Source organism: Geotrypetes seraphini, chromosome 17, assembly GCF_902459505.1.
Source record: "Geotrypetes seraphini chromosome 17, aGeoSer1.1, whole genome shotgun sequence".
Lineage (NCBI taxonomy): Eukaryota > Metazoa > Chordata > Amphibia > Gymnophiona > Dermophiidae > Geotrypetes > Geotrypetes seraphini.
In genome coordinates, this window is record NC_047100.1 from 21,039,546 (window position 1) to 21,066,786 (window position 27,241).

Below are 27,241 nucleotides of genomic sequence, written 5' to 3' on the forward strand. Positions count from 1 at the left end.
CAAATCTGTAATGCGCACAGATTTGCAGGCACAACTTTGGGAACATATGTAGAATCGGAGGGTATGCGCTTATCTTTGTAATCTAGATGGGAGCATTTGCACCAGCTCCATGGCTGGTTTCAGGAATATATATAGGGTTACCATATTTAATGACGGACAAACCTGGATGCATGGCCCTGCCCCATTCTGCCTGAGCCCCATCTTGTTCTGCCTCCAACCCCTCCCCCCCAAAAGATTCATCTCTTGTTTCACCACCTCCAGGCCACATCTGGACGGCCTCCAGCATGCGCGGATGCATGTAACATCATCCGTGCATACGTATTGAAGGCCCTTCAGTTGCGTCCAGAGCTCAGGGCTTTCTAAAACCCAAACTGCCGGGTTTTGGAAAGTCCATCCGGGAACCCAGACAGTCCTCTAAAAAGAGGACATGTCCGGGTTTCCCCAGACGTGTGGTAATCCTACATATATATGCAGTTACACTAGTATTCTATGAAAGAAAATAGGTACCTGCTTTCCTTTATCGAATAGGCTCCAAACAGAGGCCTTCTAGGTGCCAAACTAGAAGCATCATAAATAGAATTGCTCTCTTTGAGCCGAAGTATTTGAAAAGGTGGTATATAAATCATTAAATTAAATCAACAGTATTTTAAAAAAAATTATACACACTTTAAAGATTCATTAACGGCATTATCTAACCTGTCACCTGAACTTGATAAAGCAAACTGCTGAATTAATTATTTCTGCAGTAATAGTAATTTAATTACGTTTTCACTACAGGAAATGGTGAACTGTTATGAAAAAAAAAACCTGGAATTGTATGCAAAGCAAGACACAATCAACTGGTCACAAAAAGCATATAATGATTTAATCCTCCTTTTCTCGTGCTCCCAATGTTTAAACATTAGGGGATTGCGTGTGTGCTTCAGCAGCTAACAAAACTGGCTTTGCAGAATGTCATTAGCATGAGCATGAGTACAACATCTACAAGCCCAGTTTGATGCTAAGTGTCATAAGAACATAAGAATTGCCGCTGCTGGGTCAGACCAATGGTCCATCCAGCAGTCCGCTCATGCGGCGGCCCCAAGGTCAAGACCAGTGCTCCAAACGAGTCCAGTCTCACCAGTTTAGCAGGAACTTGTCCAACTTTGTCTTGAAACCCTGGAGGGTGTTTCCCCCTATAACAGACTCCGGAAGAGCGTTCCAGTTTTCTACCACTCTCTGGGTGAAGAAGAATTTCCTTACGTTTGTACGGAATCTATCCCCTTTCAACTTTAGAGAGTGTCAAATATATTATCGAGGATTACTGTATATGAATAGTCCAATTTGATTCTGAATGAAGTGAGGACGTTTATAGCAGCCTTGTTGAAAGCTAAGCAAAATATTTATTATAAAATCATTTAATATTAAATAGTTATTGCCAAATAGTTATGGGACATATCATAGAAAAAAGTGTTGTTTCAACACTGAATGATAAGAAGACAAGGGAGGTTTTTATGACTAATGATAGCTCTGAAATTGGAAACAGGATCAGAATGTTCTAAAGCAGCGTATTGCAAACTGTGTACCTCCTGAGCTTTCAGGTGTGCCGCGGTACATCGGGGAAGAGGAGAGGTGCCGGTGCCGGCCGACTGTCTGCAGGATGTGCCTCTCGCGAAGACAGGCACGTCCTGTAAGCAATCTCCCGATGCCGGCACCTCTTCTCTCTGCCGGCTGTTCTCTCCAGCGCAGGTTCTTCTCTTGGCACAAGGCCCTTTTGAAGGGCCTTTGCGCTTGTGCTGATGGCGGCACACTGATGTCACGCACGTGCGTGACATCATCACACCGACGCTAGCGCACTTCCGGGTGTTTTGAGCCGAGGACACTAGGTTTAGTGTGTCCCGGCTTGAAAAAGTTTATGAGACACTGTTACTTCCTTGAGCATTTAAAGTCTTTTCTTCCCTTGACTGTTATGTTGATCTACCGTGTTTCCTTGAAAATAAGACACTGTCTTATATTAATTTTGGGCTCAAAAAAGGTGCTAGGTCTTATTTTTTTCATGTACAATGATCATCTCTCCCTTCCTCTCCTCCATCCCAATTCTTTCTATTTCCTTTCTCTCCTCCATATGTGCAGCATCTTTCCTCCCCTCTCACTCATCCCCTTGTGCAGTATCTTTCTAGCCCTCCCTCCCATCCCTCATGCAGCAGAACCCTTGCATTTTCAATTCCTCCCACTGCTGACCCTTCCATTTTTCCCCCGTCAACCGCAAGACCAAAATACTTCGTAACAAACAGCAACATCAGTAGCAAGCTAGACAGGCTGCTTCGCAGTCTTCTCTCATCTGGGCGTTCCATGTGCTGTGTTGCTGATGACATCTTCAGTGATGCGGCAGAGGAAAGCCTGGGTAAGAGAGGCCACAAAGTAGCCTGTCTAGATTGCTACTGGCGTTGCCATTAAAGATATTTCGGTCTCACGGTTGGCGGGGGAGAGATGGAAGGGTCAGCGGGGGGAGGGGTGTGCATGTGCGGCAGGGGAGAGCGGTGTGCGTGGTGGGGCGGGGGGAAGCTCTGCTGCTGACGACTAGGGCTTATTTTTGGGGTGTCTTATTTTCAGGGAAACACTGTAAGTACAAATAGCCACTGTAAGTCAACAGATAGCCAATCTTATTGTAATATTAGTATGCGGTAAGTCATGCATTGATGGAGTTTTTGGTTATGAGATGCTAATGGGAGGAGCATGGCGTGCTCTCTATCGTTAACTCACTAGACTCACCATGTGCTAACCAACTACCATGTTAATGCAGAGGCACCTACCACCCCCCTCCTAAAAAGAAGGTGCTGAGTGCATTTGTATTAACACCAGGTTCATCCCTTGTCCTAACAGCAATATTAATGCATAGCCAAAATGTAAAAATACTGGGAATGTCCCTTTTGGATGCCCCGTTAGTTTTGGGCTTGCTGCACATTAAAATCCTGCCCAAATCTTAACGCACTTTAGTATAAGGGCACATGAATTTGTTATCAAAATAATGTGATAGAATAGTTGCTTTAGAATCCTTTGTGTAGACTTTTTTTTCTATTGATTTTTGATTAGTAAAACATTATAGATTCTATAGGTTCAGGAGACTTGTTTTATGTATTTCACCTTAACATGGGACAAGCTATTGCAGTGTATATGTTGATGTGATGTTGCTTGTGGCACTTCCTGTTTCCGCTGCGGGCATCTCCTATTCTTACGACGCCACTGAGTGTGAGCTAATTCAGTTATCACATACTAAGCCCCTAAGAGAAGAAAACACTAGGTCAATGATTCACTACCAAATTCTCCTGTAGAACCACCCAGGTCGGTCTGGTTTTCAGGTTATTGATAATGAATATGCATGAGATGATTCATTTAAAATATCATTGTATGCAGCTACTTCTAGTGCATATTTATTCTGAATATCTTCAAAACCCAACCGCTCTCTGCAAAACAATTAAGACTGCACATACAAGACTCCTTCCATATCTGCGGGCTCAGCTCTCACAAGTTCGATTATTTGCAGTTTTTATCTTGCTGGCTCCACCCCCCCATATGACATCATACTAGAGTGCCGAGAAAAAGTTTGGTGATTTTTTTTCAGCACTTGCAAGAACTGCAATACATAACTCTTTTTTTTTTAAACAATCACGAATATGGACAATAAGTTTTATTCACGATTTCACAGTATTTGCGATGGATTTAACCAAAATACCGTGAATAAGATAGAAAACAGTTATTTGCAATTTTTTGGTATTCACGGGCCGGCTTGGCCCCTAACCCCCGCGAATATGAAGGAAGAAGTGTATTTAATATTCGGGTCAATATTCCAAACAATTTAACCAGCCAGAAATGGTTCCTGGCCTTTTAAATTGTCTGTTAGTGCTGCTGAAAATGTCCAGTTAGGGACCGATTCTGTAATTAGGTGTCTAAAAAGATAAGCACCTAATGTTAGGCACCTAAGGGGAAATTCTATAAAAGGTGCCTAACTTAGTAAACTGGCTTCAATTATGGGCTTTAACAGGCGGTGGTCTCCCCTTTAGGGAGATCGATGGGTGGATGAGGGGTCGGCAAGTGGAGGGATGGTTGCTGGGTGGATGGGGTCAGTTGGTCACTGGGTGAGGGAAGTGTTTTGGGGGAGTGTTCTGGCAGGAGGGAGGGGGTATCCCTCTTGCCTATAACGGTTGGGTGGGAGGGTGTTTTGTGGGGTCTGATGTATTTTTATTTATTTATTAGGATTTATTAACCGTCTTTATGAAGAGATTCACCCAAGATGGTGCATCACTTTAAGGGCGTGTTTATCCAAATAAGAAATAAGGAAGAAGGTACTTGACAACAATGCAAATCTCTATGCAACAATAAACATAAGAGTAGGGCGTTGGGCAAACCGTATGTAAGCCAAAATCAATGGATAAAAGGACCACCCTCCTACAGGTATAAAATGAACAACTGAGGAATTACGGAGGCAGAAGAGAAAACATTATAGAGGATAGATGGAATTTTAATTTAGACCTTAAAACACTTAAAAGAACAAAGGTGCCGAGGGAATTTATTCTAGAACAGTGTCTCACAAATTTTCTGTCTGGTGGCGCACAAAATTCAGTGTCCCAGCCGGAAGTCACCCGGAAGTGCGCGGAGGCCCATCTGGCCGTGACCCGCTTCGGTGGAGGGATCCGGGAGGTGCAGGGAGAGGAGGAGAGACACCAGCCAGGAGGAGAATCGTCTGCACTGGTTGACTTTCTACATGAGCTGCCTCTTGCCATGAGAGGCACGTCCTGTAGGCAGTCAGCCGGCGTGGATGACTCTCCTCCTCGTCAGTGTGTCAAGGCACACCTGAAATATCAGGAAGCATACTGGTGTGCCCGCGGTTGTTCTACAATCTAGAGGTGCGTTAAAACCATAAATCAACAAGAGCTGTACCAAAATAGCATCTTTTACTATTTAGCCGAATATGAATATGAAATATAAATAATGAAAATTGAACTTTAACATAAGAAACACTAAAAGAATCATCCTGAAAGTGAGTGCAGCCCTGGAGCGAGCAAGTAAGGGAGAGAAGAGATATGATCTGGGACAAAGGAAGAAAGAGGAGGGGGGAGGGGAAGGAGCGCATTGGAACATGGGAGGAGCACGAATTTGGGACAAAGGCAGGAAGGGGGGCATGAACTCAGGAAATAGAAGGAAGGGAGGGGGCATGAATTTGGGACACAAGGGAGGGAGGAAGGGGGCACTAACTTGGGACATAGGAGGGAGGGAAGGAGGGAATAGAAAGAATTGTTGGGCATGGGTGTGTGAGTGAGAGGGAAAGAGAAGGTGCACATGAGGAAAAGAATTATATAAATGATGATTAACATTTTCTCTGCGTACATTGTGCTTTGTGCCTTTTTAATTTTATTGTTATCATTATGTATTAATAAGATTATATTGTATATATATTACATTACATTAGTGACTTTTATTCCGCTCGTACTTTGCAGTTCTAGGCGGATTACAAAGACGCTAACTGGACATTTCCAGGAAAATTACAGTTTAGGAATTAGGATTACAAAGAAGTTAACTGGACATTTCCATGAGATTTGCAATTTAGGGAGCTGTATACATGGTTGATACTTTGGAGAGAAAAAATTACAAGAGAGGGTAAGACTTTGAGGGGGGATTTACAAGGCAGGGGAAAGGACAAGGGGAGGAGTTAAGATATCTGGATAAATTTTTTGAATAGCAGAGTTTTGATTCCTTTTCGAAATGATTTGAATTTGCTCGTTGTTGTCAGCAAGTTGGAGATAGAGTGGTCAAGTTTCGCTGCCTGCGTCACTAGTAGGTTGTCAAACATCTTCTTGTGCCGAGTACCTTTGAGTGGGGGGTAAGTAAATGGGATCTGAATTCTTCTTTGTCTAGTAGTAAGGTTATGATTTAGGCGGTTGTTTAGGTAAGTGGGGGCAGTGCCATTTATAGCTTTGAATAATAGACAGTATAGTTTGAATTAAATTCGTGCTTGTATTGGTAACCAGTGTGAGTCTAGGTACACAGTGGTGATGTGGTCATATTTACTTAGTGAGTAGATCAATCTGAGAGCAGTGTTTTGTACAGTCTGTAGTTGTTTTATCATGTATGCAGGGCATGGTAGATAGAGGATGTTGCAATAGTCCACTAGACCTAGGACTAGGGATTGGACTATGAGTCTATATTGCTCTGTGTCGAAGAATTTTCTTATTTTTCATAGATTTCTCATGGTTAAAAATGCTTTCTGGGTAGTCTTCTTAATTTGGATCTGCATTGTGCAGCATCTATCTATCATCACTCCTAGGAGTTTAAGATCAGACTGTATAGGGTATTTGGTGGCATTAATTTCTAATTCTGAAATGGAGGGGTTTTTGGCCTTTTCGAGCAAGAGACATTTTGTTTTGTATGAGTTTAGTTTCAGTTTGTGGTCTATCATCCATTTTTCCACTGCTTCTAGTGTTTTTTTTCAGTTTTTCTGTTGAGGTGGGATCTGGAGAATCAAAGGGGAGGAGTATGGTGATGTCTGCGTAGCTGAAAGATGTTACATTTAGGTTATCTAGAGTGGTCCCAAGGGAGGATATAAAGAGGTTGAAAAGTGTAGGCGACAGTGGTGACCCTTGTGGAACTCCACAGGGGTTAGACCACGGTTCTGATTTAAGATCGTTTGGTTTTACTCTGTAAGTTCTTGATTTAAGAAATCCTTGGAACCAGTTGTATACCCTGCCTGAGATCCCTATGGCTTCAAGTATCTGTAGTAGTATGTAGTGGTCAACCAGGTCGAATGCAGCAGAGAGATCGAGTTGGATTAACAGCATCCTTCTGCCTTTGCTAAGGTGCTGCCAGGCTGTGTCTAGTAGAGTTGCTAGTAGTGACTCTGTGCTATGGTTGGATCTGAACCCTGATTGTGAGGGATGAAGTAGGTTGTGATCTTCCAGGTAGTTAGTGAGGTATTGAGCAACTAGTCCTTCTATTAGTTTAACGTAGATAGGTATTGAAGCAATGGGTCTGTAGTTGGAGGGGATATCTATTGGGCCTTTATGATCTTTAACAATTGGGGTGATTATGACCTCTCCTAGGTCCTGTGGGAATAGACCTTCCGTAAGCGTGGTTTGTATCCATTGCATGAGGCTAGCTCTAAATTTGGGGGAGGCATTTGTTATCAGATATGTGGGATAGGCCATTGGCTGAAACACTGGCAGTGTCGGGTCATTATCAATAAAAAACATTTGATCCCAGTTCGGCAGGCTTGGTACAGCCCTAATAATCACATAGACTAATAGAGATATTGTAACCTGTTAACTTGTATTTTATGTATGTTTAACCTGTAACCCATTCTGAGCTCTGTGGGGAAAATGGGATAGGAAACAAATTAAATAAATAAGAGCACTGACATCAGACGATATTTGAGATGCGCCATATGTTCAAATTTCTTAAGTCATTAGCTTTTGTGTGATCTCAGGCAAAACTGTTCTATCGTTGGCTGCCTTAGGGGTCCTTTTACTAAGGCGTACTAGCTGTTTTAGCGCATGCTAAAAATTAACGCACGCTAAATCGGCTACCGCACCTTAGTAAAAGGACCCCTAGGGCAGCCAATGATAGAAGAGTTTTGCCTGAGATCACACAAAAGCTAATGACTTAAGAAATTTGAACCTATGGCGCATCTCAAATATCGTCGTCTTGCATTCAAGCCAGCAACTATTTGGGAAAGGGAAAGGAATTTGGATTTAGCTCACATCTTTCTCAGCCGCAGCTCAAGGCAAGTCACATTCTGGTACTCTAGCTATTTTCCTTTCTTTGGAGGGCTTACAATCTGTTGGTACCAGAGGTAATGGAGAGCCAAGACTTACTTAAGATCACAAGTGAAATGGTGTGGTGGCCATGTTAGTCTACTTTCCAAGGTAGTACAAAGAAATAAAACAAAAAAAAAAAACACAACAAAGGAAATAAGGTGATATCTTTTTTATTGGACTAACTCAGTGCATTTTATGATGAGCTTTCGAAGGTAACCCTTCTTCTTCAGATTAGAAATAAGCAAATGTTGATAGATATCAATATATATATATATAAGGAAAACGTGAAAACATTTCGGGATAGGAAGAGGGGTGGGGGTATGGAAACAGAAAGGTGGCAAAAGAAAGCCCAGATCTCTGTTAAGTCTTGTCTGGTAGGTGTCAAAATCTCTTATTTTGATTTCAAAGGTTTTACATTCTTAGATTAAAGTTTCCATTTAGAAGTCTCACCATTGGTGTAGTGGTCAGTTTTTCCAAAGTGTTGTCCAACAGAGGTGACATCCTGGTCGGTATTGCAATTCTTAATATTTCATCTATATAGGTTGATTCTGGTCTTTAGCATTTGGCTTGTTTCACCAATATAACATGCCTCTTTGCACTTTTTGCACTGAATGATGCACACCACATTAGAAGATGAACCTGTGAAGGATCCCTTTATACTGAATGTATTTCCCATATGAGTGACCGTGGGATCCTTTGAGATGTGTTTGCACAGTTTGCAGTTTGTCTCACCACATCATAAAATGCATCGAGTTAGTCCAATAACCCTATTTCCTTTGTTTTTTGTTTTATTTCTTTATAAGATCACAAGAAAGTACAATGACATTTGGACCAGGTTTTCCTGGTTCTCAGCCCATAGCTCGAAGCATTAGGCTGGTCCTATTCTTCCTTGAAGGGAGATTTTGCATACAGTTAACTCAACAAATTCAAATTCTTATTTCAAACCAATCAGTCAAAAGCGAACAGCTTTCCACTTTGCAAGACACAATGCATCACAATTCTTATGTGAAGATTTGCAATCAATTGTGGGGTTGGTTTTTTTTTTTTAATTTCAATCCATTTTAAAAAAGAACACATTTGTTTTGACAAATGGTAGTGGCGCTTCTGACAGTTTATATGAAAAGGTGGTAAGTCTAAGTTGCTCCAGATAGATGAGCTGAAAAGGCTGCGTTCACGTTCCTGCATGCAAACATTTGCCAGGAAACTCATTAAAAGACTGTAACACGGGTCATTAGGGAACCTGCCACGATGTCTTAAATGCTCAGGGACGACTGTCTTGCTTGCTAACAGTTAACAGAATTTGTTTTCATTGCAGAGATTTACCTGAGATCACACGGCATCCTTTCTATGCAAACTATGATTGTCAGGCGCTGGAAATTGAACTTACTTAACACTTTTCTGTAATTTCTAGGGGTGCAAATTAGGGACATTTGGGAAGCAGTGGGTCTGTATTGTTTTTTCAGCACCAAGCAAACGATTATCAAAGCAAGGACCCGTGGTCGGCCACTGAGCAAGTGGTAACATTTCTTACCACCTGCTGAAACAGTGACAAGGTATTAATTTGAAAAACAACGAGGACCAGCAACGGGTAGCAACAGTGAAGTGTTACACTTTCAAGCAATTTCCAGCAAAGCCCAAATGCACCTGTTTCATGATAGCTCTGCAGATGACATGGAATAATCATATTTATGAATAAAGGATTAAATGGAGGTTAGCGGTTCAGCCAAGGAATTTTTTTTTTGTCCCTCCTATTTCTCCAGAGATGGAAAACATTACAGAGCCTCTCCCCCTCCATTTTCTGAACTTTTACACCTAAGTTCTTGCTATCCCCCCCCACACACACTACATGATCTACTGATATGTGTTCAGAGGAAACTGATGGCTTCACTATATTTGCAGTTAATGTTTCTCTTTCTTTTGGAAAGAAATCAGGAGTAAAGCAAATTAATTGAGACTTTTGCTCCCTATATTCCTGTTTTTTTTCTGCTAATTTTCCTTTGTAAGAACACAGTTAAAATCCCATTGGTTTGTATCACGCTTGCTGCTCTCTAAACCTGCTTGTACTACTGGATGGCTTTTAACACCATATCGGCCAGATTTTTCTGTTTTCGCTGAAGATTCTCTGTCTTAAGCTCATTACCCCTGTAGGAGGAATATCCCAAAATGTTCTTCTTTATCACCTGGTCAGACAGTAGTATGGAACATACTGTACCACATCTTCATCACCCATCTAGCAGCCAGTTAGTAAAAATGCATAAGATGGGATGGCTTTATGAGTCAATGTTTTCCTTTCATAGATGATATAGGTGTTTTTTTTTTAAAAAAAAGTCATGATCATCGCTGTGTGTCCTCACCTACTCAGAAATGTTATTCATATTTTAAATAGAGAAACGATGATAAGAAAATCTCAGTAATAACAGGAGCTGATTTGCTTTTTAAGGTGACTTTTTTTTAAGGAAATGGGGACGTTAGTCATTGTAAAAAAAAAAAAAAAAAAAAAAATAATAAAAAAACCCAAAACCCCAAAACAAAAATAATCTAAAATGGATTAACAAATTTAACTGCAAGTAACAGCTGGATATTACAGGACCAACTCGGTGTATTTCAGAGCTTAAGCATCTTTCACTGATGTTACTGTAGCCACAGTTGCCAACATAACAAAATGATTAGGGGGTCCCAAACACAATATAAATTATCCCTCCCTAGACATAATGAAGGAGCTTGCTCAGTACGGGTTGTGCTCAGCACCCACTGGGACCCAGAGAACTGGCTCCTATGACCACAGCTTTCCCACCAGCCTGATGAAAGGCATACAACTCTTGGAAATTAATATAGTCCAAGCGAATTTTACAGCTCCCCTTCTCGGTCCCCTTAGGAGTGCCCCAAAGTGACTTACATCTTATAAAAATGCAATAGCATAAACATATATGCAGAAATTAAGAAGCAACACCTATTCTGCCTTTTCAATCTATGGGTCATTAAAAAAAAACAAACCCACAGATGACCAATCATAATGAGGAGCGCCTGGTTTTAAGGGTTTTACCAATAAACACCAATAAAGAAATCCCCTTTCCCATGCAAAGGAATTAGGTGTTTATTGGATAAATACTCCCAAAGCACCCCTTCCCTCGTACTCTCTCCCTCTTCCCCTGGCTTGTCTTGCATTCTCCACTAAGCTTTTGTGCCTTTTTCTGTACTAATGACTCCTGAGTGTCACAAACAATACATATTCAATTTCACCAGGAAAAGTACTTGAGGCATGAAAACACTGATTTTATTGTGCACCCCAACCCTAAAATAGCTGGAAAATAAAGACTTAAATTTTCTATTTATAATGTATTTATTTGTTTTCTTTCCCATTTTCCCCAAAGAGCTCAGAATGGGTTACAGGTAAATATACTTAATTAAGCAGCTAGGAATAGAATCCCAAATAATGCTAATGCCTAAAATAGCAAAATAGAATTAAAAAAAAAAAAAAATCATTAAAAAACCTAATCACGAGTATAAAGTTTTTATTTCCTCCAGTCGCAATATCTCTAAATCTTTAGTTGCCTGGCAGCCCCTCAAATAAACACATTTTTAACAAATGACAAAAAGACAGGTAATTTAATGCAGACTTTACTTCCGTAGGAAGACTGAGCCACAAACAAGGGATTACCCCAGAAAATGACTTAGCTTTAAAAGCAATCAAGCAGAATTCATATGCTCCTAGTACCTCAAAATTACACGCTTGACTTGAGCATAAAGCCCTAGATGGCTGATACATTCTCAATTTCATCTTTAAATATACTGGACCCACACCACAAGAAACCAAAACGTTAAGCATAAAATTGAGAACCTTACCCAAGACTCAATGAATAACCAACACAAAGAAGAAGAGGAGATACCTTGTCTCATAAATATGTTAAATATCAAGCCATTTAAAACCAATCCAATAAGCAGATACGAAATTCTATGTTTTGACATGGTTTCAGATCACTGACAGAACCACATGCACGCCACTCTCTTCTTGGTTTTGGCTGAGAACGTTTCAGCACTCCCTCGTACAAGCAACAACTGTGGCTTTTCTTAAGATAAAAATAAGGATTTCACCTAGTTCACCGAAGTTAAATGAAAGTTACAAATGCCTTTATTGTTTAAGGGATTTATTGGATTTGATAGTTTGCTTTGGGTAGAAATTAGATAAACGGATTTGCTTGCGTGGGGAGCATCGATGAATTAAGTCTTACAGTGAAACGCTGGCTGCATGCATTTCTCCAGACAAAGCAAAAATGAGGACATCTGGCCCTTGAAGCATCCTCTCTAGATGAAAGGTGCAAGGACAATGAAAAAAAGTTTTTATTCTACAAACAAAAGGAAGCTTACGGACTCAACTGTGGTCCAGAAATTCTTTGTGGATTTTCTATCTCTCCACCTAGCTCAGTTCCTTCACCCTTCTTTTAAATTCTCTTTTGAAAGAGAGCTACTGTAAATTATATCAAACTTCAGGGAAACAAATTTATATGCTAATATACTTTATTTTAACATGTACTACAGTCTAAGTGTGTTTGAAACATACTTAAACACGTTTACAATGTAATAAACTTCAATAGGGCCTCCCATGACAGTCAATGGGATTCGCTTGATAGATTCAGTTTTTAAACAGATTTGATTTCCATATTTTTAATATATCAGCTCTAACAGATTAAATTTAAATATACTTTACTTGAGCCTGTTCCACAGATAAATTAATTAGAGCATTCCATTAATAATCTGATACATAAAACAACATATACTCACTATCAAATTATATGTCAATAGATGTCAACTTTCAGCCTCGGCAAACAGTCAGGCAATGTTTGGATTTGTTTGTTGGACTTATAACAAAGGGTATGCAAAGTTCAGTCCTCAAGGGCCATATGCAGGTCGGGTTTTCTGGATATCCCTAATGAATATGCATGAAGAGTTCTGCATGCATCGGAAGTACTACACAAGCAGTTTCAGCTCATGCATAATCATGAAGGATGTGCTGAAAACCTGACACGTCGGGTGTTCCTCAAGGGCTTAACTCATGTCCTCTTATTGATAACAGCTCTGAGGCCAAACTGTGAAGCTAGGCAAGGCATCTACCATTCACTGAATCAAAAAAGTGACTGGAGTTTCCTGAGAGAGCTAGCTGTGTGTCTGCAGGAAACCAAAATGAAAGCACTTTAGTAATACTTAGGGCAAGATTCTCAGAAAACCGTGTTAAAAAGCGATGGTCTGCTAACGCAGCCGTTTTAATAGTGAATTTAAAAAAATGAGACATTCTCCAAAAATCGCGCATGCAAATGATGTCGGCGGACAGCAGGGAAGATTCGCTAAATTTACATGCACGCTGGTGCTAGTGACCGGCACATGTGCAGAATATACAAGGAAAGAGGCGTGAATGTGCGCAAAGCAACGCAATCAGCACGTGCATCAGTGGTGCCATTTAAGTCGCAAGCAGTGTGTCAATCATAGGCATGCAAGAGCTATTGGATGAATGGAAGGGAGAGGAGGGAAGAAGCAACGTCAACTTTTATCAATCGTGCATAAAACATGCCTTTCTCTCCAAAAAACTACCATAATTCAGGTAAATCTTGTAATTTGTTTTTAATGTAAAATTTAATCAAGACCCACAGCCAGAAACACACAAGACAAGAGTATTATACATGCGCTCAAGAAGCAACGTCGACTTTTATCAATTGCGCATAAAACATGCCTTTCTCTCCCAAAAACTACTATAATTCAGATAATGTAAAATTTAATGAAGACCTATAGCCAGAAACAAGAGTATCATACATGCGCTCAAGAAGAAACATTGGATTTTAACAAGTGTGCATGAAACATGCCTGTCTCTCCCAAAAATAGAAGCGTGATTTTCCTACCCTCCACTAAAAATATATAGATACACATTTTTTTTTTCATTAGTCACAGTCAAAACACAAGTGCTGGTACTGTAACAGCATCCCCGGCCCAGTCATTCTTCGAAAATGCCTCAGCGATTTTTAAAGAATTTTTAAGAATGTTAAAGAACCCATTTGCATGCCATTGTGGGAGACTGCTATAAATCTCGCTAAAGACATTGACAATCTGTTCTGATAATCCATCACTAAAATGTGTGCAGGCTAAACCGCCAGAAAACAATTTAGCGATGGCGTTCAACTTTGAGAATCTTGCCCTCAGGGATGAGAAAGGACCAGGAGTTACGAGTTGACTTCCTGCAACTCTGGAATCATTTTCATTTGAATACCTCTTGCAGAGGTTCCGTGGGCACCTTTTTCATCTGACCTATCCCCACACCTCAGTTTTCAGCCTGGTTGGATTCTGTCTGTATCCTTCTCTTTAGGCATGGGATAGAGAGAGAGAACTGAATTAAAACCTCTTAAGCCTGTACTCATGGCCAAGGTACGAGGGGATGCTGAAAAGCTCTCAGCCCAACCAACCAACTCCCTAAATTCGGAGCGCTGTTTTGCCACTGTAGCTGAAAAGAGTGTTATCTTATTTCATTAAGTGCCAATTTGCAGAAACAAAATTCTGTGTTTGGGCATTGTTCCAGATCATTGATTGAAACATATCCATGCCATTCTCTTCTTAGTTGGGCCGAGAACTTTTCAGCACCCCCTTGTACAAGAACTAGGGATAGAGAGATTCAAACCCTGAATTTTACAGTTCCTAATTTGACTTCCATGATACATCAGACAAAAAAGCAGACCTGGCTTTTCAATGCAGATCATAAATTTGACATCATTTGAATTTTTCCGAGAATTGCTCTTTGCGACATTCCTGAAAAATCTTTAGATTTGATCCCATGGCTTCTTAAACAAAACTGAACTAGAAATCTCTTCTAGTGAACAGACATTTCTTCTGCTCGTACATTGTCTCAGCTCTGCTAAGCAAGAAACATGTCTTACATGTCTAGCTAAATCAACACGTAAATTGCATACTTACAGGCACATCCACATACTTAGATGCCGCTTTCACCTTAAAAGAGAAAGAGCACAAAGCTAAATAAATGATATTTGCTATTTAACTGCTTACTTGTACAACACAGTAAATGAAAACACAACAGGATGTAAGATAATGGTTAAAAATACCCCCCCCCCCAAAGCCTGGTAGTTTGAAGGTTATGAACACGGGTTGGATATGAACTCGGAGCAGGCAGATTCCGATTTGATTGAACTGATTTTACTCCTCACTTGGGGTTTGGTTTTTGCCACTGACCTTGGACAAATTCATGGAAATCTTCTAGCAGATTTCCACACTGTTCTCGAGTCGGATTTTGAAAAAAGTCGCCGAAAGTAAGGCACCTAGATTACGCTTACCAGTGCTTAACTTAACTGTTTTAAGTGGTGTGATAATTGGTTGTGCCATTAAAAAAAAACAGTTCAAAATTTGTAAAAAAAAACAAACAACCAACCCCAAAACAGGTGCTGCTACATACCCTCTGGGATTAGCGCCTGGGTCCGTGGCACATTGTGTTGCCTAGTAATGTCGAAGCCCTGAACTGGGCGTATTTAGGGGTGGCACTGAACTTCAGCATCAGTAGGCGCTGCTGATCATGATTCTGCAAGGCCCACTGGTGCATTAAGGGGGTGGGGGTGGTCCACACCGGGCACGGTCTTCCCTAAGGTGTGAATTTATTGATACAAATAAAGATTGTCTATCCCAAGGTTGATGTGGTCTATCCCACTCCCCACTTGCTCTTTTGTCATGTGCTAATTTTCCCATTAGTGCATGGCTATTAGCAGCTGAACCCCTGCCACCACCTATTTTATAGGCAGTATGGCCTCACTCACTAACCAAATGCAAATTGGTTAGTGCATGGACAATATAGCTAGTCTAATCGATTAGTACATATCCTGCCCATTCTTCATTCTGGTACTATAAAATAAATTCTATTTATTATCATATGGGTAGCTTGCACACATCCCAAAATTAATGTGGCACACCTCTGCATGTCCCACGGTAAAGCCTTTTTTGCTGCAGTAAGCATACATTAATGCTTACTGCAGCTTAGTAAAAGGACCCCAAAGCTAGGAGTGCATTCCTCAATGCACGTTTGTACTCAGTGTTAACTAATGATATTACCTATGTTGTGTATCTAGATTATCTAGAACAGTGGTTCCCAACCCTGCCTGGAGGACCACCAGCCAGTTGGATTTTTGGGATAACCCTAATGAATATGCATGAGAGAGATTTGCGTATAATGGAGGTGACAGGCATGCAAATCTGCTCCATGCATATTCATTAGGGCTATCCTGAAAACCTGACTGGCTGGTGGTCCTCCAGGATAGGGTAGGGAACCACTGGTCTAGAATGCTGGATATTTTATTGTGAGCATTTCATTGTAAAAGTTTACCTCTTGCTATCTTTAGATAGTAGATGGAGAATTGGGGGGCATGCATAGGGGGTGGGATAGAAGAACATGCCTTTAATTGGAGAGTTTTATTATGTGTATCATGTAACATAGTAAATGACGGCAGATAAAGAGCTGAGCGGTCCATCAAATCTGCCCATTAGTTATATTCATTAAAAATTAATGATTAAATTAACTTGGCTCTTCTTCGATATTTCTGGAAAATAGACTGTGAAGTCCACCTGCTATTGTCCAAGCACAAAAAACTGTGGAAACTACAATGTTCTTGACTTTCCTTTTATTATTTGTAAAAATCTTCAAATAAATTATAAAAGTAATCCACATTGATTACAGTGATGTTCTATGGACCTGACACGGGCCGTGTTTCAGCAAACAAGCCTTCCTCAAAGGTCCAAGAGGATTTGTTGGCGAAATATGCGAATGTGGAACAAATGATTGAAGTCTGAAGCCAAGGGACGGCGATAATACACAGTTGAACATTGCAGTTTCCACAGTTTTTTGTGTTTGGATTGCTCCTTTTCCTGTGGAAAATTGGGTCTTCTTTTTTTGATTGTCCTAGTTTCCAAATGCTGAAGTTGTCGTCCAAGCTCAGTCCAGCCTATCCAACCGTCCTGTTTGCAGGATATTTACCAGAAAGTCTGGCCATTGACATCCTCATGTTCCAAGTTAGTGGAGTTGCCACTGATGTCCTCCCCAGTCCATTCTACACCAAATGCAAGACTGGAGAGTTTATGATGTGTTTCATTGTAAGGTAAGGGGGCTATATTATAACTAAAAAAGCATTCTGAAAACTTACAAACTGCATTTTGCATGATAAGAATCAACATGCTTAGTTTTTCGGTCCATGATTATACTGACTTGATAATTGTGTTGTTTCAGTTATTATATTTTGCACTGATATATTCAATACCAAGGATTTTTTTTAAAAAGGTTTGTGCGGATGACACATGGGCACTTGCACAGTTTTGTGAGGATTGCACCCCAGCTTCTGGACTCAGACTTACCAAAGGCTTAAAGCAATGTCCCTAGACATTACCCCCATGTACCTCCTATAAAGACCTCAAAACTTGGGCCAAGTCCTGGTGTAAAACACAATTTATTGTCTTTTTTTTTTTTTAATTTTTTTTTTACTCTTTGAAAATGTCCAAACTGTTTTGTTTTTTTTTTGTTTTTTTTAATTAAATTTTTCAATTTTTACAATAGTTGAAATTCAAGTGATATAATTAATTACTATATATCATTGTATCTATCATTAATACAACTTAATTTATAAACAGTATATATTATATATAATCAAAAGTTATACATCCCTCCCCTTTTTTCAATTAATGATTCTAAAAATTATACATATCCCACCCCTTTTCTATATAAGTATTATAACTGTGCTAAGAAATCTAATCATTAGAATAATTAGTCAATGGTTGCCAAATTTTATTGAAATTATGAATGTTCCCGTGTTGTAATGCTTTTTGTTTTTTAAATCTTTATTCATTTTTTTATGTTACAACAAGTGTTACAGATAAACTCAATAGAAACTTAAATACACACTTGACTAACTCATATATTAATATCAAGTTTAACATTAATATAATAATCCCCTGTCCCACCCTCCTTCCCAACCAATAATACATAAATCAATTTTATTGTATATTCTTTAAATATTAATTTAGTATGTGATAATCAAAATTGAAAAACCCACCCCATTTCCCTCTTTACAATTATCTTATCATGGGAAAAATTCATAAGAGAAATCATGTTAACGGTCTTTAGATGTTTCCAGTGTTATTTATGGGAAAAATTATCCTTCATTACAAAAATCGGTTAATGGTCCCCATATTTTTTTAAATTTATTCATGTATCCTTTGTGTGTTGCAATAGCAAGTTCCATTTTATATATGTGGCATACCGAATTCCACCAGAACATATAGTTCAATCTATCATGTTGTTTCCAATTGAATGTAATTTGTTGTATTGCAATTCCAGTTAAAATAAATAAAAGTTTGTTATTACTGGATGAAATTTGGCTTTTTGCTCTCATAGTTGTTCCAAATAATATAGTATCATATGTCAAGGCTACCGGATTTTCTAACATTCTGTTAATTTGGGGCCAAATTGATTTCCAGAATGATAGGATAAATGGACAAAAGAATAAAAGATGATCTAATGTCCCAATTTCAATATGACAGTGCCAGCATCTATTAGATCTTGAACTATCTATTTTTTGTAAACGAGTAGGGGTCCAAAAAGCTCTATGAAGAAGAAAAAAACCAAGTTTGTCTCATAGATGCTGACACCGTACATTTTAGCCTCCAAGACCAAAGTCGTGGCCATTGAGATGCACTAATTTGGTGTTTTATCTCAATGCTCCAAATGTCTCTAAGACCATTTTTTGGTTTTTTATTTATATATCCGGATATTAATTTATACCACTGTGCGGCTTTGTGACCTATTGAGTCCATCTGGAAACATAAGAATTCCAAACTGTGATATTTAGCGAGATCTTTCCATTCAGGGAACCCTTTCTGAATAGATTGCTTCAATTGCAACCATTTAAAATATTGTGTTTTATTGAGACCAAATTTTTGTTGCAATTGTGAAAACTCCAGCAATTTATCATTTTTAATTACATCATCCAAAGTGCGAATGCCTGCTATCATCCAATGTTTCCAGATGATTTTAAAACCGCCAACTTTGATCTTGGGGTTTAGCCATATAGTTTGGTTGGTTGATTTACTAATTGGAATTTGAGTAAGATTACTTATGTATTTTAGAGTTTTCCAGGTATCCATAAATATTTTATGATCTTTGTATAACCTTGGCATTTTGATACTAATTACATGATTAAGACGTAATGGAAACATAAGCCTCCATTCTAGCCAAAACCAGTCTGGAATATTATCTGTGGGTTCTGGGAGGATCCAATACATACCATGACGTAAGATATAGGCTTGATGATACCTATAAAAGTTGGGAAAATTTACCCCTCCCTCCTTAATTGGTCTTTGTAATGACGCTAGAGCAATTCTTGGTTTTTTATTAAGCCATATAAATTTTGTCAAAGTCCTATTTATTTTTGTATAAAACGAATCTTGAAAGAAAACTGGTATCATCCCCATTTGGTAACATACTACCGGTAAAATCATCATTTTTACAGTTTGTACTCTTCCCCACCAAGATAAGTGCAAAGGATTCCATTGCTCACACATTTCTATTACTTTTTGTAATAAGCATTTTTCATTAATTTTCATTGTTTCATCTACTGTTTTTGTTATCAAAATTCCAAGGTATTTAATATATTCTTCCTTCCAAACAAAAGGGAATGTATCAAATAAACCTTTTGTACAATGTATATTTAGTGGAAGAATTTCTGATTTATTCCAATTAATTTTATATCCTGAAAATTTTCCAAATTTCTCAATCAATTCAAGTAGATGTGGAATGGTGGATTCTGGATTTTTCAGATATAGTAATAAATCATCTGCGTAAGCAGATATCTTATATTCTTTATCTGAATGAGGTATACCCTGTATCTCCTTAGCTTGTTGGATAGCTAATATTAAGGGTTCTAAAACAATATCAAACAGCAAAGGGGATAAGGGACATCCTTGTCTAACTCCTCTCTGTAGATTAAATTTTTCTGAAAACGTATTATTAATATATAGTCTAGCAGAAGGGGAGCTATACATTGTTTGTATCATTTGTATAAATCCAGGACCTATACCAAACCATTCCATTGCTTGATACATAAAAGGCCATTCTACTCTATCAAAGGCCTTTTCTGCATCTAATGAAATTGCAAAAGTAGGTTCATTCATTTTCTTTGTTAAATATAACATATGGAATGTTAATCTGGTATTGTGAGATGAATGTCTTTGAGCAACGAATCCTGTTTGATGCATACCTATTATATGGGGGAGAGCTTTAGCTAATCTTAGCGCAAGTATTTTTGCTAATAATTTTCCATCTACATTTATTAAAGATATTGGTCTATAGTTATACATCCCTCCCCTTTTTTCAATTAATGATTCTAAAAATTATACATATCCCACCCCTTTTCTATATAAGTATTATAACTGTGCTAAGAAATCTAATCATTAGAATAATTAGTCAATGGTTGCCAAATTTTATTGAAATTATGAATGTTCCCGTGTTGTAATGCTATTACTTTTTCCATTTTGTAGATATGACAGACAGAGTTCCAACATTGTCTTCTTTTAAAAATGTTACAGTACTTGCTTCATTGAAAGCAGCTACTAGTAAAAAGGAGCAACTAAATATTTTAAATGAGCAGACTGACTAAATAGCAACCTAGAATTTTTGGATACCAAAAATAAGAGTCTGATTTGCCAGAGGATTTTCACACAGAGAGAACGTGACAGAGAATCTTTGGGAAAATGAGCACAAAGGTTCCATGCAATTAAGTAACACTTCACAATATGTGCAACTGAGTTCCTTTGACCTCTGCTATGAACAATTTCCGAGCCATGCAATAGCCTAATGGATGCAGATATTTGTTCTGAAGCTTTATTCCTCATCCCGTCAAAATAATGATATTAGGAAGGGCCCAAAGGATTTTCAGTACGGTCCCAAGGACATTTCCTTAGGCATTTTTTCCCCCCGTATCTCTGAAGTTTGTAGTCTAGAGGCCTCTTCATTTTTCAAAGGGTCTACAATTTCATTTCAATCTTAATAGCATTTTGCATAGAGCAGTGTTTCTCAGTCCAGTTCTAGAGACACAATTTACTGGTCTCGTTATAAAATTTCTTGCAACACATTGAGTGTGTATTCTAGAACAGTATCTGGGGCCCAAATTCCATTATGGTATACTGGAGAAAGTTGGCTTTTAGGTGTTATAGTTTAGGCATGTCCACTTATGCCATATCAATTGCAGATTAGCCTAAATGAAGTATTTTAGCATGTAAATAACAGTAGGGTTACCATATTAAAAAAAAACCCAACCAAAAACCTGGACAAAAAACCCCGCCCCGTTCTGCCCCAGCCCCACCCAGTTCTGCCTCTAGCACCTCCCAGTTCAGCCTCTAACCCCACCCCATTATACCCTCCAATCCTGCCCCCAGAAAGCTTCCTTTCTTTGCGAGGAGCTCTGGCCACATCTGGAGGGCCTGGAGAATGTGCGGATGCATGTGACATCATCTGCGCATGCTCAGACGCCCTCCAGATGTGGCCAGAGCTTGTAGGGGTTTTCTAAATCCCGGTCAAATGCCGGGTATAGAAAGTCCATCCGGGAGCCCAGACAGTCCTCTAAAAAGAGGACATGTCTAGGTTTTCCTGGATGTCTGGTAACTCTAAATAACATTATTCTATAATCCACCCCTCAAATTCTATAAAGTACACCTAACATTAAGCACCTACATCGACTCACCTAGCCAACGTAGGCACCTAACTTAATTGAGTAATAGGCTAAATCAGTGCCGATAATCTGCACACAACACTTCTTAATTGGTACTAATTGGAGTTAATTGAAAGTTAGGCACCTAACTTGCTTGGTATGATTCTATAACAGCTAGGCACCCAGTGCAAAGTTAAAAGTGGGCGTAGATAAGAGGCAGATCGTGGGTGTGTTTTTAAGCTAGGCACCATTGAGCACATAACTTAATCACAGGCATTTAGGCTAACAAAATTCTGGCATAAATAGGATATGCCTAAATATTAGAACACTTAGGGGCAAATTCTATAAATGGCGTCCTGATTTTAGACAGCAGTAGGTGTTCTACTGATGTCTAACCAGCCAATAGGGATGCACGTTTTTAGAAAAAAAAACTACCCGAAGCAGGCAGCCTACACTGTAGGTGTTTTCACGGGTCTAGGGAGATATGTAGGAACACCTGAGCTCGCCCAAGGCAGCGTGTGGGCGTGGTTTCACCCGGAAGTGGCCTTGGGCAAGTTTAAGTGGCCCTAGGCATCTCCCTAGAACCACAACATTTCATATAGACTTGGCCACTGAGCTGATCGCTGCTGCAGCAGGGAATCTTTGGACCCCACCACAAGTCAGCCAGAAGGAGAGATGCACTCTCCCTTCTGCTGCCATCCCCAAATCCCCAGACACTGTCTGTGGCAGGAGGGATGCCCACGAAACAATGACCCCCACGATCTACGACCCTCCCTCTAGGCTCAAAACCCTCACCCCAGCACCCTCCACTCTGGGACCCCCAACCCCCCTGTGCCTTTCGTAGTACTGTGGGCTGGAGGGATGCCTACTCCCTCCGGACGCTAGGCCTGCCTCTTCACAATGGTGGACCTTCCCCTTCCTGGTGCATCCTGGGATGCACTAGGGAAGGGCCTAAGTTTCTGATTGGCCAGAAACCATAAGCCATGGGTGTGGCCTTTGGTATCTGGCCAATCAGAGACTTAGGCCACGCCCAGTGCAACCCAGAATGAGGCCCTAGACTCCGGTTGGCCCAGGTGCCTAAGGCCCCTCTCATAGGAAGCTTGGCCCATCAGTGCATCCCAGGATGCACGGTGAAGAGGCAGGCCTAGCAGCTGGAGGGAGTAAGCATTTGCTGTACTATAAAAATTATGAGGGGGGGTCGGGGGTGCTGGGGTATAAGTTTTGAGTCTGGGGGTCATAGATGGGGGGTCATGGGTTTTGGGGGGCCTGCTGGAAGGAGGGAGTGGGCATTCTTTCTGCTTATCGTGGTTGGGTGGGGGGGTTGTTTCAGGGGTTCCAGCAGGAGGGAGTGGGCATCCTTCCTGCCAGGGGACTTCGAGGGGGGGGGTTCATGGGTGGCAGCAGGAAGAATTGGGCATCCCTCCTGCCACGAACAGTGGCGGGGGGGGGGGGGGCTGCCGCTCAGTTAATCACAGCAGAGAGATTCCCTTTCTGCAATCAGCTCTGCAGCAATGTGATTCTCTAACCAGCGTCTGTGACATGGGCGCCGGTTAGAGAATCAGGGTGATTAGGCAGGGTTTGGCATCTGTCCCTTAGGTCAGACACGATTCTGTATAGGACACTGGTGTGTAATTCTCAGCCTCAATAAATTCAATTATGAGCTTTAATAAGCTCACAATTGAAAAAAAAATGTAATTGGCCGAAAGTTTCCTACCCGATTCTATAAAAGGTAGACGCCTATTGCATGGAACTTAACAGAACCTAATGCCTAAGTGGGCATGTTTGGGAGTGGAGACAGACATAGGCGCCACTAGATGGGATTCTCTTAAGAGCTTAGGTGCCTGCTGATTTAGGCTCTGTGTACAGAATCTGGCTCTAAGTTTATAGAATAGAATTAGGTGGAATACACAGAAATCTCTCTCATATGTATTTTGTGTGACTATCTGGAATGCCAGTGGCTAGATGTGCTTCTGAAACTGGGTTTGTATTTAATGTACACTTGATGTATGTATTAAAATGAATAAAGATTTGAAAAAAAAAAAAGAAAACCAATATATAACATAGTTCCTCATGATAATACCTTAGATATAATCCAAAGCATATTAGGAAAGAATTTCAGATGGCGGAAAATTATATAGAATCAATTAACAGATGTAGTGTGAAAACAAAAATATTGCAATCCCAGTACCTGTCTCTGCTGCAGGAACCACCTAATAGACTGAAAAATTACTCAAAGCAGCCTCATAGACCATGCTATACTAGAGGAAGAAGTGGCATAGTGGTTACAGCTACAGCCTTAGCACCCTGAGGTTGTGGGTTCAAACCCATGCTGCTCCTTGTGACCCTGGGCAAGTCACTCAATCCTCCATTGCCCCAGGTACGTTAGATAGATTGTGAGCCCACTGGGATAGATAGAGAAAATGGTTGAGTACCTGATTGTAAACTGCTTAAATAACCTTGATAGCGCAGAATCAAATCATTGGCTATTTTTGAGACCTTCTTCCTCTCTGTCCTGCTCTGTTCTTTTTTCTATTTGTGCCATTATAAAGTGCTCCTTTTTTCTGGCATATACAGCCAATGATATGATTCTGTGCTCTATTTATTTAAGTATTTATATATCACTTATAGTCTAAGTGGTTTACATTAAGGTACTCAATCATTTCCCCTCTTTGTCCTGGCAGGCTCACACTCTATCTAATGTACCTGGGGCAATGGGGGATTAAGTGACTTACCCAGGGTCACAAGGAGTAGCATGGGATTTGAACCCACAACCTCAGGGTGCTGAAGCTGTAGCTTTATCCACTATCATATATTTTATTATTACAGTGTTTATATGTTTCTAGATGTGTTTATATGATTTTATACATTACCTATAGACTCCTGACGCAGGCCGTAGGGCCGAAACATGTACATGTCGGGTCGAGTATTTTTGGAAGAATAAAGGATAACCTGTTTGTCCAGATGAGTTGAAAGACATCTTTATTTATTGCACCTTTTATTATTGGACAATTCCACTTGTTTTTACTATTCTGCTTTATCCACTAGGCCACTCTTTCCTGTAGCCTAGCATAGTTTGTTTAGACATCTAAGGTTGCCATCTATGCTGCTGAGTCTATGAGGCTGCTTTGAGTAAATTTTCAGTGTATTAGGTGGTTCCTGCAGCAGAGACAGGTACTGGGATTGCAATATTTTTTTTTCACACTATATCTGTTAATCGATTTTGTATGAAGAGTGTGAACCCCTCTTTTTCATAATATTTCTAAAGGAAAATGGTATAGGCCAGAAATTGTTACTCACTTACAGTAAATGACAGAAATGAAGAAAACAACGTCCCTTCATCGTATCTGGATAGTTTGGACAGAACTCCTTCTAGAATAGTGACAAACTAGTGGAAAAGAGAAAAAAAAACAACACACAATGACTTTATTGTTGAAAGACAGATTGCTTGCAAGAAGCAAGCTGATTTCAACATTATTAATCCGCAGAAACTTGAGTAGGTGAGTAATTACAGAGTGTTTGTGTCTTTCCTGCACATTGTAGACATGCTCTAGCCATCTGTAAAATACTTTCTGATGATTAAGCCTCATTTATACACTGTATGCTACACGGAAATACTCTTTGTATGCAATCTCTTGCTATTTCAGCATGTAGGTCTGTTAAACTCAAGAATATTCAGCGTTGCCTTTAAGTAATTAATCTTCAGACTGCTCTCTTCTGAAATGGGCCTGTTCCCCATTCCCAAATTTACTGCTTCACTGTCTTACTAAGTACTAATATTCCCACATTCTGTATATGAAACTTAAATCTAGGCTGCCGATATTTGGGCACTAATCCAAGCTGTGTACCCAATTAAACTGGCTAAGAAGCCAATTTGTGCCAATAATTGAGTGCACATTTTGCTATGCACTATGCTATAACAATGTGTGCCCAAATCCTATAATGAATAACCCCAAAGAGGGCGTGCCAATGGGAGGTAAATGGGCGCGTTGAGGGCATTCCTAAAATTTGCTCGTAGTGTTATAGAACACTGGGGATATGTGCCAAAGTCCTGGGGTCTAAATTGGTGCTCTGGGCCTGATTCTATCAATGGCACCTAAAATCTAGGTGCCAAGTAGTGTGACGCTTAGGTACGATTCTAAAAAATGTAGGCACACTTTATAGAATTGCACCTAGTAAAGCATAAAGTGGGCTTAGGCATCGAAAGATATCCTAACCTTAGGTACACCATATTTAAGCCAGGGTTTTCTTGGCCTAAATACCGATGTCTAAGTCCAAAACAGGCGCCTACATGCCCACTATCCACCCACTAGCCACACCTGCTTGGATTAGGCGTCTACCATCCAATTAACGTCAATTCCAAGTTGTTACAGCAATTGCCAATAGGTGTCAATTAATAATAATAATAATAATAATAATAATAACTTTATTTTTCTATACCGCCATAGTCAGGCGACTTCTAGGCGGTTTACATTGTAAGAAGGCTGGACATTCAGCGAATAACAAGTACAGTACAATACTAATACAATACAATAAATTCACATATAATACAGTAGAGTGAGTCCAAATTCAAAACATACAATAAGTTTAAATACAGTACCGAATAAAGAGACTAGATGCAGTACAATAGTCTAAATGGTAACTTACATATTAATTGGAGATCTAAGGGTAATGAGTGTCTGAAAGATTTAGAACATCCGTGAGAGGGGTCTTAGTGGGGAAGGGACCGTTTTAGCCGATGAATTTAGCGAATAGGGTGGTTTTGATCGATTTGCGGAAAGTATTATAAGTCATGTTTGGTTCGTTTATGTGGTTTTTCAGCCAGGTTTGCTGTCTGTTCGCTTGGAACTGGAAGGTTCTGTCCAAGAAGGATTTGTATCTGCAGCCTGTAATCTTTGGGTATGCAAAGATGTTTTTGTTTCTGGTCGTTCTTGTGGGGTTGTATAGGGTGAAGTGAGTTTGTAGGTATGAAGGTGCTAGTCCCCAGGCTTGTTTGAAACAGGTGCAAGCGAATTTGAATAGAATTCGCGCTTCTATTGGAAGCCAGTGTAGTTTTTTGTAGTAGGGGCTGATGTGATCGTTTTTTCTTAGCCCAAAAATTAGGCGAACGGCGGTGTTTTGTATTAGTCTCAGTTTTATTATTGTTTTTTGTGGGATGCCTAGGTAGATGATGTTGCAGTAGTCAAGGAGGGATAGGATCAGTGCCTGTACCAGCAACCTGAATGAAGAAGGGTCAAAGTATTTTTTTATGGTTCTTAGTTTCCATAGTGTGTAAAAGCATTTTTTCACTAGTAAGTTTGTGTGGTCGGTCATAGTTAGGTGAGTGTCAAGAGTGATGCCTAGTATTTTTATGTTTTTGGAAATTGCGTATTCGTGATTATTTATTTTTATCGATGTTCTCGTAATTTTGTCATTGGGACTAGCCAGAAAGACTTTTGTTTTTTCTGCGTTTAGTTTTAGTTTGAAATTAGTGGTCCATTTATCGATTTCGGTCATTGTGTTTGAGAGATTGTCTATAATTTCTTTTGTGATGTCGTTTAAGGGTATGAGGATGGATATGTCATCCGCATAAATGTAGTATATTAAATTTAGTTTTTGTAGTAGGTGACCTAAGGAGGCGATATAGATATTGAAAAGTGTGGGGGATAGGGGGGAACCTTGAGGTACGCCTGAAGGGTTTTTCCATGGTTTAGAGTAGTTTCCATTGCTGATTACTCGGTAGGATCT

At 39.8% G+C, this 27,241-nt stretch overlaps 1 protein-coding gene across 7 annotated transcripts in view; it reads right to left on the reverse strand.

Moving 5' to 3' along the window:
• The window catches only part of CADPS (calcium dependent secretion activator), a 447,229-nt gene that overhangs the window by 80,481 nt on the left and 339,507 nt on the right, over nt 1-27,241 (reverse strand). For all 7 annotated transcript variants that reach the window (XM_033925902.1, XM_033925901.1, XM_033925899.1 and 4 more), the window contains 2 exons: nt 24,819-24,902; nt 14,739-14,771 (listed from right to left, as the gene is read on the reverse strand). In XM_033925902.1, the coding sequence (XP_033781793.1) occupies nt 14,739-14,771; nt 24,819-24,902 (117 nt within the window). The remainder of the gene's footprint in view (nt 1-14,738; nt 14,772-24,818; nt 24,903-27,241) is intronic.